General features: G+C 43.8%; 2 protein-coding genes across 2 annotated transcripts; both read right to left on the bottom strand. All coding sequences in view use genetic code 11, as the record gives it.

Annotated features, from left to right (window-relative positions):
* Nucleotides 1-637: 637 nt before the first annotated feature.
* Nucleotides 638-11653, bottom strand: EGR_07130 (hypothetical protein; the record flags this gene model as incomplete). Its single annotated transcript, XM_024496379.1, has 7 exons — nt 638-771; nt 1320-1476; nt 3590-3670; nt 8405-8448; nt 9243-9349; nt 11429-11559; nt 11618-11653. 7 exons carry the CDS (start codon nt 11651-11653, stop codon nt 638-640), a joined length of 690 nt encoding a protein of 229 aa, XP_024349220.1.
* A 398-nt stretch (nt 11654-12051) lies between these two features.
* On the bottom strand, nt 12052-12446 carry EGR_07129 (hypothetical protein; the record flags this gene model as incomplete). The annotated part of the gene is made up of 3 exons (XM_024496378.1): nt 12052-12099; nt 12176-12217; nt 12273-12446. The coding sequence occupies 3 exons, from the start codon at nt 12444-12446 to the stop codon at nt 12052-12054; spliced, it is 264 nt and encodes an 87-aa protein (XP_024349219.1).
* Nucleotides 12447-12867: the final 421 nt, after the last annotated feature.

Below are 12867 nucleotides of genomic sequence, written 5' to 3'. Positions count from 1 at the left end.
ACCTCCTCGTATCTGTGACGCGACATCGAGAATGACAAACAAATCTATCAACGCATCCTGTGATCGATACAAGGTGAAGGGTTTCTCTCTTTCTAGTGTAAACATAAAGTAAAAACTTCCATGATTGTTGTACCTCTTCTGCGCAATCCCCATGTCAACTGCCTTAGCATCGAAAGGTATCACATTGTCAATCCGTGTCCTAGTAACGATATTTCAAGGTCGTCACCGGTGTTAGGCTGGTTCGAAGTTGCTTTTGGTTTAGTTGAATGGATGGAGTAAGTGGGAACAAGGTAAATTAACGGTGATTGATTTCGGAAATTAGTAGTAGGGGATTTGCCAAATTCTCCGACTCAGACTCTCTTGCACAGGTATCCTTCAACCGCAGCCCTATCCCCTTGTGTGGAATCGGTGAGTTGTCTGCAGTGCCTTCAGGAATTTGAGGTCTTTACAGCGCCCCTCGATGGCACCCAGAAGTGTCGAGGAGTTGAATGCTCCAGTTCTGTATTCTTTGGAGACAGCTTTCACAGCTGACCCTCCGGAGTGATTCAGTTCAGTGGTCCTGAAGGAACAATCAATTATCTCGATTGGCTTCTGAGTGCTTCATCCCTTCTGGAAGTAGCTGCTTATTGAAGACGCTTCAAGGAACTGTAACTGGTTGTAAACATTGTTGTACTGATTGATTAACTTTTTTGTTTTTCATCCCGCAAGTTTTATTGTTCATCCATCCACTTTTTCCTGGCTCATTTTTTGCCTCGGCCTCTGTTGGGAAATCTTTTTTTTTTTTGAAAAGAAGATTAGGCTTTCTTTATGATGAAGCTTCTACTTGGTAAATGGCTCGTGTCAAGGTGCTCAGGAGGCTTCATACTGATCGATCTATCGAGACGATGTTCGTTTAGATCGCTGTAGATTTATTATTGGTTACATAAAGCGCTCCTTCGTTTTGACGTTCATGTAATACAGAGAAAGCGTTCATCTATTGGGCATTGTGGGTCTTTTGCTTGACTGATTCATTCACTTACTACAGTTTAGAAGTTGAGAGTAGTTGGAACCGGTTCCAGTAAGTCATCCGGTTTCATGGCTATCGGTTGTTTTTAATGGTCTACTACCTAAGTAGCCAGATCTAGTTTTTTACACCGGTGAGGGGGCTTGTGAAACCAGACTGGTGTAAGCTTTGAGAGGCTCTTTCATCCGCTGCCATTGCTTGGTCGTTAGGTATATTATAGTTCAAAATCTGACGTTGGGGACGCATCCACCAGCGCCTGCATGGGCCTGGACTTTGAAATGACCACTTGTTTGATGGTAACGCTTTTTGACTTTACAGGTGAAGAAACTAGACGGCAAATCTTGACGAGGTTGAAGCGAAATTGTAAAAGCAACAATTAAATGAATGTTTTTATTCTTCTGATACTGTGAGTTTTGCGGATAACTGTGCTTCCAATAGACGTGTTCAGTGAAATTGCCTTCGAATTCATCAGACTTGTCTTTACCAAAGCATCAAGATGTTCAAGACACTTCCGGTTAAGTTGGTCGTCCTAGTGAAATTGCAAATGGAGCTGTTTGAAAAGTCATATTTCGCGCAGTTTTGTTGCATTTTGCTGCTTTGTGACGCAATTCAGATTTGAAGTTTCTGAATCGGAATTTGCGATGGTGATTGAACTCTCTGTTGAGGACCGTTTGTATCCAGCGGGATCTCATATTGCCTCAAATCGGGGTGAAAATATTTGCAAAAATATCTCTTTGGAAATGGGCACAGTAAATATCCTCTAAGTAGTGCCGCTTCATGATGCTGAATTCTTTCTTGAGCCTCCCCAAGAGGGGTCTTTGCAAATTTTCCCCTATATTTGGCATCTATTTCAATGGAGAATTATCTCAATGGAATTTTCCACTCTGAATGGCTTATTCTAGGGTCATTTTGTTCGGTCGGACTGGGAGATATCTTTGGGAAACCTCTTCAAGAGGCGGCTTCTTTCATTTCTCACTATTGCTTCTTTGTTGATGGCTTTTGACGTCAAAATTCCGGGACGAAGATCAAAGATTACCTCCGACGTACCCGCGGGCCTTGGATAAAATTTTTTTTAAAGGCGGCGTTCTTTTAAATGTCGGAGCCGCCTTGGTCCTCCCTCACCTTATTCCGCTTCAGAGGGGGAATTTACTTCAAATTCTGTCTCTAAGTTCACTCATGAATGTCGTAATCTGGAATGGCCTTCTTGAATAGTGGATGAATAATACGACGATCTGAGCGCTCACACTGCCTCGGATACCGTTCAAGAGTGCTTTTTGAAGGCTTTGCCAGCAGACTTCATTGAATCCGGTTTCAAGAAGTAACGAAGAATTTCTGGTAAGGATCAGCAGGAGAATGGCATTTCCTGATTTTGATTTTTGACTTTCCTTCGTCAAATCGGGTTGAGAATGCCTTCGAAGTTCTACCACTGTGGTCCACGTACTCAGACATCTTCCTTTATTTGTAGGGTTCTTCAGCTCCACTCCGATAGGATGGACAACAACCACCCACTAACGCAGGAGCGAGTCTGGAATGTTTGATCTGAAACATCCGGATCTTTCCATTGGATCCTGTGGAGACGATGACTGGAAAAAAGCACCTATATTCTGTGGTATTCAAGCTTTTTTATCGGTGCTCCTAAGAAACTGGGAGTTCATTCGTCTCATTTTGAATTTTTCTACGCCTCCGACTTTCGTTTGGCTATCTTCTTGGGACTTCGTTTGATGCTTTGCCTTGAATGCATCAATTCCTCAACCCACCCTAAAGATGTAACTTCTCTGTGATTGGCAGCGGGTTCGAGTTGCTGCCTCCTATCGTAACTAGGACCAGTCCGGGTATTACCTAGTGAAGTCAGGTGAAAGTTCATTCCAAACTTTTTGGTTCCCTTGGAGCAGCGAATATCTTTCAATACCACTGTGGTATTTCAGGGTGTCTTCTGTCTTTGGAAGTGGTCAATCGCGTGTGCTTTTACTTAAACTTTATCCATTTATGGAAGCCAATTCGCCTTTCATTTTTGACCCTCATTTGGACATTCCGAGGTCTTCAAAGCAAAACGTCTTCAAGGCGCCATGCATTTGGAGGATTTCAATTTGTCGAAAGGCTGTCTGAACTTGTATCCATTTGGGATGAATTTCGTGTTCTCTGCTATGGAAATCCATCCTTTAGTAGGATCGCCTCTCCTCGTCTGCCTTTTGTGAGGAAAATTGGGAGAGATGTCAACTTGAAAGTGTTCTACGAATGTGATTTCTGGAAAGCGAACCTTTAACATTCTCGTGATAATCCAATTCCCAAGGTTTTGGATGCCTACACTCGATGGAAGCGTTCTACGATTTGCAGGGTGTCTCTGTCCCCTTTTTTGAGTGCTGAATACTCGTTCTGTTCTCCGTTTGTTTGCTGAATCAAATGGAAGTATCTTGAAGAATCCAGGCCACCCGAACCATTCAAACAAATCTGCATCTTAATTGCTGATGTGCACCAGTTCCATCTTTCGAAGGAGTCATTGGTTAACATCTCTCCCCTCTCACTCATCGCGTTGTCCCGAGGTACTCGTTGAAACTTGAATCCCTCTTCGGGAAGAATTGTGGTTACCTGCGGTGTCACTCCACTGGTCAGCTGAACTGCAACCTGCAAACTTGATGATGATGCCTTCCCAGAAGTTGTTTTAATTTTCTGTAAGGTAATCAAGTAAGTTAGTGCGGTTTTTGTGGCAAATGTTGAAGAACTGCCAAAAGTGCCCCTAAAACTGCTTTACTCCTGGCACTATCCACTGATACGAACGATTGTACAACTGTTTGTCTGTGACTGTGGAGCCTGTTGGATTCCGCCCGGCCGGAGTAATCGCAAATCATAAGGCCTTCAGAGGCCCACGTCCTTGATGCCAAGAAGCTCTGTGTAAAGGACGCAAGCTTGTGAATTCCCTTTCTACCGAAGTGTGGCCTTCGAAAGCAGAACACAACCTACCCGCCTTCGTTTCTGTCGTGTCAGCTTTCGTTTACGAGGTGTGTCAAGGTAGCTGTCACTTGGCGAAGTTCCATCAAGCACGAGGGACAGGTGAGGCGAGGTCTTCTCATGAGTAGGTCTTTGTGGTACTAGATCCTCTGTTGTGGTGGTGGTGGTATCTCCTGAGGTCACGAATAGCACCTCTCCTTTCTTTGACTGATTCACCAGTCTTAATTCCTGAAGAGGGACAGATTGTAGGTCTCATCCGTGATTGGTGTCTGACTTTCAGTGAGGGAACAAGTTCCACTGAAAAGACGCGCTTTTGGTCAATCAGAGCAAGCGTAATCTTGTGCCTGGCAAAGCGGTGCCTGTCTTCGAAGGTGTGGAGCAGGTAGTGGGTGAAGTGGGCGTTAGAGGATGGCTGTTCGTTGTTTTAATCAACTGACGATGAAACGCAAAATTTACTTTTCAACACAAGTCAGCCACCCAGTTTGTGCATCCCAAAGCTTGTGGCGCGATTTCATGAAGCGAGGTGGAGAGATGAGGTGTCATCTATCAATTCAGTTGCTTCCATGGCTAACATGGAACACTACTGCGGCACCTGCTCCTGCCGTAGCGATAGGTGTTTGGTCTTCATTTCTAGAAACGGTGGATGGTCTTCTCGGACGGGCTCTACCATTCATCTTGGTGTGATTTGCCGTTAGGACAAATTTTTCCTCTTCTCAGGATACGAAGAAGATTTTATGGCAATTTTCTTCCCTCTCGGTACAGAGTCACGTCTGTCGGATAGAACTTGAGGTTTCCCGTATGAGTGCTCGAAATGGAGGATTGATAGGAATCACGATGACGATGAAGCCTCATATGGCAATGGATTGACGCCACTTTGTGCCTTGTAGAGAGCCTCGTAGAGAGGAGAGAGCACCAACGCACCGCACCGACAGAGTGAGGTGCAGGTTTATGCTTTGCGAGGCGTGCACGCAAACGAAAGCGTGGATTTTACAGATTTCATAGCGTCGTTTAACCGGCAAAGGTTTCGATGTCCCTTCTTCCCCTTGGCAGCTGGAAGCTGGAGGGATGGAGTACTTGCGGTAATCCCTCTGCTTCGCTACTACTTCTCTCCACAGTGCTTGTAAACAGGTAGTCTTTTTTTACCTTAATGTCGACTCAAGATTTTTTGTCTTTATCAGCTCCATCTTGATCTTTATTTTTTTGCCAAAATTCTAAAGTAAACCTTTACTCCTTATCTCTTCTACTGCTGGAGGGGGCTTACTTTGAATATTTTAATGCTACTAAAGGGTAATCAGTAGTATCAGATTTCATAGTGCAAAATTGCTGATGTAGGGGTGGCGTCAGGTCAGCGGTTTGGGGTGCACTCCTACTAGTGCCGAGCGGGTGTAGTGCTTTTAACCTAGAGGTGAGGGTCCCGTCACCTTGCAGTGCTCGGATCGTCTTGTGCTTGATTGAAGTGAATGGAATTAAAGTGGGTTACCTTTCGGCGGTCTCTGTGATGAGCGGCTGCAGCGTCCCCGACTTGTCTTCTGATGTCTGATTAGTTGGTCATGAGGGATATTCAGTGTCTTAAATTAAATGGAGGTGTGGGAATTAGTTGAAGACTCGTATTTGGCGGGTTGACTGTGCCTATTTCTTCGTTGATGTTCAAGGGATAACAGATCAAATTGTTTATCGGATTGATTTGCGTTTTTGGAGGTTGGTGTTGGGTGCACCACCCTTCCTTCACTTCATTTTCTCCTGAAACTCGATATTCACTTGCTCCGCGGTCTACTGGTGGTTGATCTCACATGCGCGAGAACTTGAAACGGAGCACAGGTCGACCGTTGGCTCATTCCAAGGTGGGAGTAGTTCCTAAGGTGTGGGCGCAGTTTTACCCGGGTGCAAATTACTGTCGAAGTCATCGTTGGCATTCAACGCTCGACAGGTCGGTGAATTCTCGAAACGATGGGATCATTTGCCCCTCAGGGTGGTTGCGCCTAGTTCACCGCCCCTCAATCCATGTTTTCTCGATTTATCGAGGGCGTATCTTCGATACATCGACTTGATCGCATCGGCGCCTGAGGAGGTGGTTTAGCTTCCACCCAGCGTTGGTGCTCAATTCTCCCTAATCTGTCTTGTAAACTCGCTGTGGATAGCGTTTCAGGTCTGACACTCAGCCAGTTGACAACTTAACTGATGTGTTGGGGTGTTCGGTGTGTAACTCCTTCAGGGGTCACGGCGTGCAGCAACAAGATGTCGTGTCCTTTTGAGGTGGTTGAAGTGAACAATCGTTGTTTTGGTGGTGAATAACTCCAAGTTGGAGGCTCTGCCACTTAGGTAGCAACCCTCCATTCTTGTGGACTTCGGCTGTCATGCCGACGAGAGGTCATTGTTGAATTGCACATCAATTGTGAAGGTGGCTGGGCACGTGGACCCCGCCCCCGCCTCCTGCATGTCGGTGACACCTCTCGCTTGAACTCTTTTAATCGTCATCTGCACTTTAGGCGCTGTTGTTGACGTACTGTCTGACTCATTGACTGATTTGTATTGACAGGTGGGTTTCATGATCTGCCCGTCTGCTTTGCTCTTCAAAACTTCTCTAGCACTCACCGTTTCATCACCCCCACCCCCTCCCAAACCTCTGCATACTCTGGTGGACCGATGAGTCGCATGTTCAGGAGTAATCATCCACTCCTTGGGTAGTTAGTTCAGCATTGAGATCTACCCCCGCAGTCAAAGATAGCGCATCACATCCTTTGAGGTGCGTGCGAGAGAAACTTGATCTCCATGAGCAGTCAGGATTAGCATAAATCGGTTAACCGAGGGGGGGGGGGAGGAGGGGAAGGAGAGGACAAAGTACTCACAAGACACTACAACTCATGACTTTATATCGCACACCACATGTCTTACTCGTGAGAAAACACGATCACATTTTGGTTGGAGTGCGAGAAAGACTCCACCGCGCTTTGTTCTCGATTTCCGAACCCGCCCCCCCTTCCCTTTCACCACTGTGATGATGTTTCACCTATCCTGCCAGCAGCGTCAGCCACCCGCAGGATCATATGCGAGGTAGGGCAGAGACAGTTGGGTGACAAATGATGGATAGGAATGGAGGTAGCTGGAACTAGGTCTGGTTCCCTGCTTCCGGAGACAAAGTGTTGTGCAGAATTGGGTGTTTCATGCTGTCACCGAGTTTGTCGAACGTTCTTGTTCTTCGTCCGCAAAGAAGAGCTTCAAACCATCAAGCATGGAGTGCTGATAAGGTGGCATAGGATGGATCGTGGTTAAGAGGACGTCGCATCTGTGGTTTCCTTCATTCCTTCCACCAGGCAACGGTGTTCAACTCATCATCCATGTTGCCCCCCACCACCGTCACCTTCGTCTTGAGGTAAAGTGAGGCGGGGTGGGGTAGATGAAGCACCTTGTCCACCAGATTGCTAATCCCTTCTACCACGGACGGGTGACATGCGTTTGCGTGGTTACCGGATCGGTTTTGCCTCTCTGGTGTCTACCGTATATCGCGGGTTGTTTGTCCTTCCCATTTGGATACCATTCCAGGGGGAAATCGTCGTGAGTACTTGACCATCACCTTTCGGGGCTGTTTCCTCCCATTAGTGGTGACGTGAGTGTGCAGTGAGCAACTGTCTCCCAAATTGCTGCGGTTTTAAATGAGATGTTACGGTAAAGCATCCGCGGCTTCTCCATAAATTGTGTTCAGGGCATGACCTTCTCTTTAATTTGAACTAGTGTCATATCAACCTTCTCAATTCCCGCACTTTAATAGCCTAACAGCTGGAAAAATATACCACCTCTTATTGACTCTATCCTAGGCATACTCAAAACGCGTGCTTTCTGGCATCCACAGCCAGTGTGACCTCAAGTAGAGAAGAAAAGCACAATCGATTTTGCGTGCTCTCAAGGTCCCTACCACACCGCACTCTCCCCATCAGTAGGAGGTGATTATTCACGTAGTTAGAAAAGCAGCGAAAAAAAGGAAACGTACACTTTATCACCATTTCTCCATTTTCTGTTGCTATGACATCGGACGCGGTTAATTGCCATGGTCGCACTTGCTTCAATGATTGGTTCACGAATTGACCAATCAAATGCTTGAGTGCATGTACACAGAATTTGCGCATACTACCTCCATTCATTATTTGTAGTCCAGTCTCACTAGGTGACTAGGGTAAGTCCCTTTTTTCCAATTTCATTAATGATTCTAGATTCACCAATTTTCGTACATTTATCAGTCTCATTTTAATTATCAACTGCCGAAAACTTCACCTGGTATTACCATTGGAGGAAAAAAATAATTTCATTCTAAATTTCCGAAACCTTTTTTAAGACAAAGAAAATGGTTGGTAATTGCAACCAAGATTAGTTCATTTATGAGTAGAAATTAGAAACACCTCTTAATTTGCACTCATAATAATCCTCAATTTGCCTGTGCTTATCTTTTCTCCAAAAAATTACTTGTTTACTTTGTAGTTTCTTTGTGATTATGGCCTCCATACATACTGACAGTGGAGAAATTAATTTGTTGGAGGATTTCTCACATTAGAAAACGGGCGTAAATGATTAGCATTAGCTAATTAAATTGGTGCGGTTTGGTAAATCAAATTTTCCAGTTCATTAAAAGTTTGCCTACCTTTCCCACTGGTTTCTTGATTGGCATAAGTGGTAAAGGTCGATGCCTTTATTGCCCGAAACTATCGGGGTCGCATAGTCCAAATTGGTGTTAGGTTAATTTTAAAATAAGAAGTATTTATTCTTTGCGAAAATTTAATCAAAATAACTGCAGGACGTTGTCGCAAGACTCCGGTCCCCGATATTGGAGGGTATTCATTCACTGAATGCAAAATATGCGATGTGAAGACGTCTGTTCTGCATTCATCCCGTATCTACCCATCCGCCCGTCCTATATCCATCCATCGATATAAATTCTTTACTTTGCCTATCTGCTTAAGTTGGTATTGTTGGAAGCACCATCCAGGTCACATCATTTTGTACTTTTGGCTAATTTGAATGGCTAAATGTATCTACTTTGGACTCACTCAAACCATCCCCCTCTGATGCCTTAGTCTCCATTAACCTCAGATCTGCTTCCTCGCGTGACTCGTGGATGCGTCGCATTTGCGTGCTCCAGATTCGATCAAGACTGCGTGCCAGAGCAAAATTGAAGTTCTCGGTCAAAAGTTCAGTTCGTGTATTCGCTGGTCACACTCTCGGCAGTCTTTGATGTTTCACATTGTCCTCCCTACTCCATTTCGTTTAATCCTTCATAAATTGGTTTGGTTTTTGTAAAAATTACTTCCATTAGTAGAAAATAACGAACTAATTATAAATTTGGGCACTCTTCTGGGAAAATATCCACGAATTACCTCCAAAATAAACCAAACTAATAAAATTTTACGAATTCTATCTCATGTAGTACCAATAGATGCTCTATACTCAACAAATATTGTTGTTAAAGTCAGTAAAGTTACACCACAATGTCTGACCTGAGCGTTAGCTATTCAACTTAGCGTCAAATGTGCCGAAAGTTCACGCTGTAGGGTGTTAATAACGCCTGTTGGTATTGCTGTTAGTCTCAATTTTACTCTATGTATATCACGTGCTTCCAGTTTCTTGATGTTGAGCAGTTCAGCCAATAATTTCGGCCCTCTTTTTGTTTTATTTGTTGTCTTGTCTACTTATATGAGCTATTCAGTAGAAAGTGGCGCCCAGTTGAATTCAAATTTTATTTTTGTCAAAATGAATTACCGACTTATGGCCAGATCCCATTTGCACCATAACTCCAATTACAAGGCATAGTCGATCTATCTGCCTTTCGAATCCTGCCTCACTTTATTACCGATTCCAAATGTCCTGCATTTAAGCATGTGAGTTGTTACCCATGCGCTCTGTGTGCATGAATGTGTGCTTCTAGAAAATAAATTCGTCTTGTGGTGAAAGCGTTGTCCATATGCGTAAATTGAAAACTTTAAAATCCCATATAAATGGCACCTTGGTGTCAGATATCCGGTCCTCCGACTAGCATGCAAACTCAGCATTACTTTTCTTCCCTTTCCTCCGGTTATGTATGTTTACAACTCTACATCCAGCACATCAGTGCGCTCACTCCTAACCCCTTGGAACTGTTTAGAGGGAGATGGATTCGGGCTTTGCCGCGCTGTACTCTTCACTAGGCAATAGGTGGCATTTTAAGATGGAGTCAAAAAGTAGTTTATTTTAACCCGATGACCGGTCAGTTGTGATGCAATGTCATTGATAGGCAAATGTGTCACTTTTTATCTCAAAAAATTTACACTTTCCTTGAAGATAATGCAAACGTTCAGCGGTGAGAAGGCCTGAGAAGCTACGACCGTGGACAGAGGTCCACGTCGTCGGGACATTGATGCGATTCACTACCACATATATATTTAAACAAATATAAATGTACCATGCGATAAACACAGAATATTGATATCACATTTGAATGACTTTCTTATAAAGTTAACGCCATCAGGATGTACAGCACTGCCAGCCTGCCCTCTAGACGCCCTCGAAAGAGGCATCTATTCAGTCCGAAAAATCGTGAGTGGAGCGCTTCCATCGCTGATATGAGCGACTTCCCTGGTGCTGCGTCAACGCGGAACAGAGAGCCTTCTCTCTCCTCTATTCGTAAGTCCAAAACGGTGGCTTCCCTACCACCATCACTTTCATTTACCGACTCAAATTTCTTCGCCTCCTCATTGGTGGCTCTTGTAAGCACAGCAAATTGTTAGATTGAAACAAAACAATTTGGATTTCACTGTTTATCGCTCTCTCTCCCTCCACTTTTGTTCTTCATATAGGCATTATTTTAAATTTCAAATGAGTACTTTGTAATTTATGTGATTGTGGTTTTATTTCACAAAGTGTTGATGGGAAAAGTGGATAAAATTAAGTAATAAATGTGAATGTCGAAAAAGCGCATTCATGCGGTGAGAAGTTTGTAAGAGATTTTAAAAAACTTGAAAGTGGCTGCCCCGTGTGTGTTTTAAATGGTCTTATACTGAATCGGACATATGCCGTATCTGTTGATGATGCCTGGATGGACGACAGGCTGTTGGTAGGAGCGGTGAATGCATTCCTGGTGACCTGGATGGCCTGATAGCCAGTAAAATCGATGAAAGGTGGGGTTACAAGTGGATGGATGCATGAACGGTTGAATGCGACAAGAATAGATGTATCATCACCGTATGGGTGGGTGGATTGACTTGCATTTCTTGGTAAATCAGTCGCTCCGTTCGTTGATACCTCGGGCTCTCCAGGCTTCAGCAATGTTTATCAAGACACCAAGTATATGAAAGGACAACAAAAGCTTCTTTTTCCCTTAGTGACTTAATTAAAGGGGAGGAAATGTTATTTGTGTTTTAACAAGATTTCATATCACAAAACTAACGCGTGAGGCGATTTGGCCCATAGCTGGAATAGGATGAGTAAGAAATGCTGTTCCACCCTGTTCTAGTTCACCTCCCAATCAATTTCAAAGAGTAAATATTTGGAGAGACTTTCTTTATTTGCTTTTGTTGTGAAAGAGGACTTCGCGACCTTATTTGATCATGAGATTGTGCACAACGTGACACAGCCCACTTCTGTTCACACTAACTAGAAGAAAATATTTTGTTATGCCAGTTTCTGCATCTGAGTCTTCTTTCAAACCTTGTGGTTTTCAGTTTTTTCTTCATAATTTACCATTCTCTACCTATTTTTCTTTAAGCACATGTTCTACCTATCAACTGTGGCTAATGCTTTAAACCCTCATGATAACCTCTTGCAACTTAAGGCATCCCTAACAGATACCTTCCTTCTGTGATTCTTCAGCGTGGTACTCAATTTGAGAAATTGAGGGTTTGGTTGGTTTGGATTGCAGTCGCTTGCCACTAACACCAACACTTGACAGTGGCCATGCCTTAAGTACCAAAAAAGTTGGGGAGACTTTTTAACTTGTTCTGTTTTAAGGCCTATATCCCTGTCCCCTTCGCGCCGTCCCCCGCCAACATAAAGGCATTTTAAACCATTCGAAAATTATATTGGCCAATATAAAAGCACGAAGGAAATAAACAATCACACAAAGTCAATAGTGCTACATCATCTCAATTTTCGGCGCCTGGAAAGTCAGCAGTACCTCTTGCATCGACAGCCTAAAACCACGAAAATTCAGAACGCATATACTACTGAAATACATTAAGAGAGATTAGAAAATGTGTTTAAACTCACGGTCACCGTAGCAGCAGCCACCGACGCAGGCTTTAGTGGAATCTGTAGTAGGAAAGGGTGAGAAGATTACGTTAAAGGAAGGCGAAGACCAACTTACAGCATGGAGTAACCACGCAGCAAAAGTTGTTACAATCATATCCATAGCAGTCATCACAGCAGTAACCAGGCCCGTAGCCGTAGGCGCAACGACCGCATCCAAGTTTACACATTTTGGGTGCTTCGGTGTGGGTGCGTGGAGATACGACTGGGCTTGAGGTGTAGGCAACCTCATCTGGAAACATATTTATACCTACAAAAATGCGCACTATTTCTAATGAGAAACCCCATTTTTTCATCACTTTATCGAATTAAACACACACTGGCACAAACAAACACACGACTTACATCAGTTTCATTGGATGGGGGTAAGTGATGATAGCAGCTCTAATTAGCGTGGTCTCAAACAGAATTTCTGTGGACCTGATTGATTTAAACATGTTGTGTTTATTAAGTGTCAATATTTATTAGTTGTAGGTTGAGAAAAAGTTGTGGCTTGGTCTAACACTCATATCAAAATTAAATAACGCAGGTGGTGGTAAAAGTGATGAAGTGGTTCTCTACTGAGATGTAAGAACTTAATTAAGACGTTTGATTTGTCTGTCCATTCATCCACGCAATCGCCTATTTATCCATCCACCCATCCATCCATCCAT

Source organism: Echinococcus granulosus (assembly GCF_000524195.1).
Source record: "Echinococcus granulosus chromosome Unknown EG_S00070, whole genome shotgun sequence".
NCBI lineage: Eukaryota > Metazoa > Platyhelminthes > Cestoda > Cyclophyllidea > Taeniidae > Echinococcus > Echinococcus granulosus.
The sequence above is the reverse complement of the archived record's forward strand: the minus strand, read 5'-3'. Positions and strand labels throughout refer to the sequence as shown.